We start from the raw sequence: 861 nt of genomic DNA on the forward strand, positions 1-861 counted from the left end.
ACATATGACATTTTGTTTTTGAATCTTTAGTTAGTTGTAAAACATGAATGTAGCTTTCACAAACTAATCCAAAAGGTTTGTTTAACTAAATGAAAGTTAATTTATTTTAGTAAGAATGACATGTTGTATCTGTACAAAACAAATGTCAATAAAACACAAAGTTTGGTCGTTTTAAATGAGAATAAACAGAGAAGTGTCAATAAACAGTGTGAGAGTTAGGAGCCATAATTAGCTTCATCAAAAGCTTTCCTGGCTCTCTTCAGCTCCTCGTTCATGGTCAGCAGGTCTTTGACTCGGGCGAACTTCCTGGGGTCTTTGCGGATCAGAAAGACGATGTCCTCCACCTGGACGCGGCCCTGGCGCCCGATCGACATGGACTTGTGGGTCATTTCCGTGATGAACTCGATCACCAGGTCCTCCAGGATGTCCACGGACTCCGTGTACGGGTTCTGGTCGTCTCCGAACCCGTACATCATGCAGCGGAGCTCCTTGGAGAAGAGCCTCTTCCTCCGGCCGTGGCCCACATCGACTCCGCCGCCGGAGCCGTCCTCCATCAGCTCCTCTTCGAAGCCAGCCTCGTCCTCCTCGTCCGCCATCTTTCTGAAAAATACACAAACAAAACGCTTTAGGATAATATTTACCTTAAACCAAAAAATGTACGAGTAGGAAAATATTAATTCTGTTACCTCGATGTGAACAGTCTGTAGAATGTCTTTGTTGTTATTCTTTCTATTTCCGGTTTCCGGCGGAAGAACGAGTAAACTGAAGCTCATACCGCCACCTACTGGTGGTGGCAGAAAACGTTTTAAAAATATTTGTTCTCGCAATGAATGAATGAATGATTTACAGCCATTATACGTC

At 43.8% G+C, this 861-nt stretch overlaps 1 protein-coding gene across 1 annotated transcript; it reads right to left on the reverse strand.

The window, feature by feature from the left end:
- Positions 1 to 76: 76 nt before the first annotated feature.
- Positions 77 to 861, reverse strand: taf13 (TATA-box binding protein associated factor 13). The gene is made up of 2 exons (XM_014028199.1): positions 687 to 861; positions 77 to 600 (listed from the first exon to the last, which is right to left on the reverse strand). The coding sequence occupies exon 2, from the start codon at positions 594 to 596 to the stop codon at positions 216 to 218; it is 381 nt and encodes a 126-aa protein (XP_013883653.1). The 5' UTR covers positions 597 to 600; positions 687 to 861; the 3' UTR covers positions 77 to 215.

This window comes from Austrofundulus limnaeus, unplaced genomic scaffold, assembly GCF_001266775.1.
Source record: "Austrofundulus limnaeus strain Quisiro unplaced genomic scaffold, Austrofundulus_limnaeus-1.0 Scaffold726, whole genome shotgun sequence".
NCBI classification, from domain to species: Eukaryota; Metazoa; Chordata; class Actinopteri; order Cyprinodontiformes; family Rivulidae; genus Austrofundulus; species Austrofundulus limnaeus.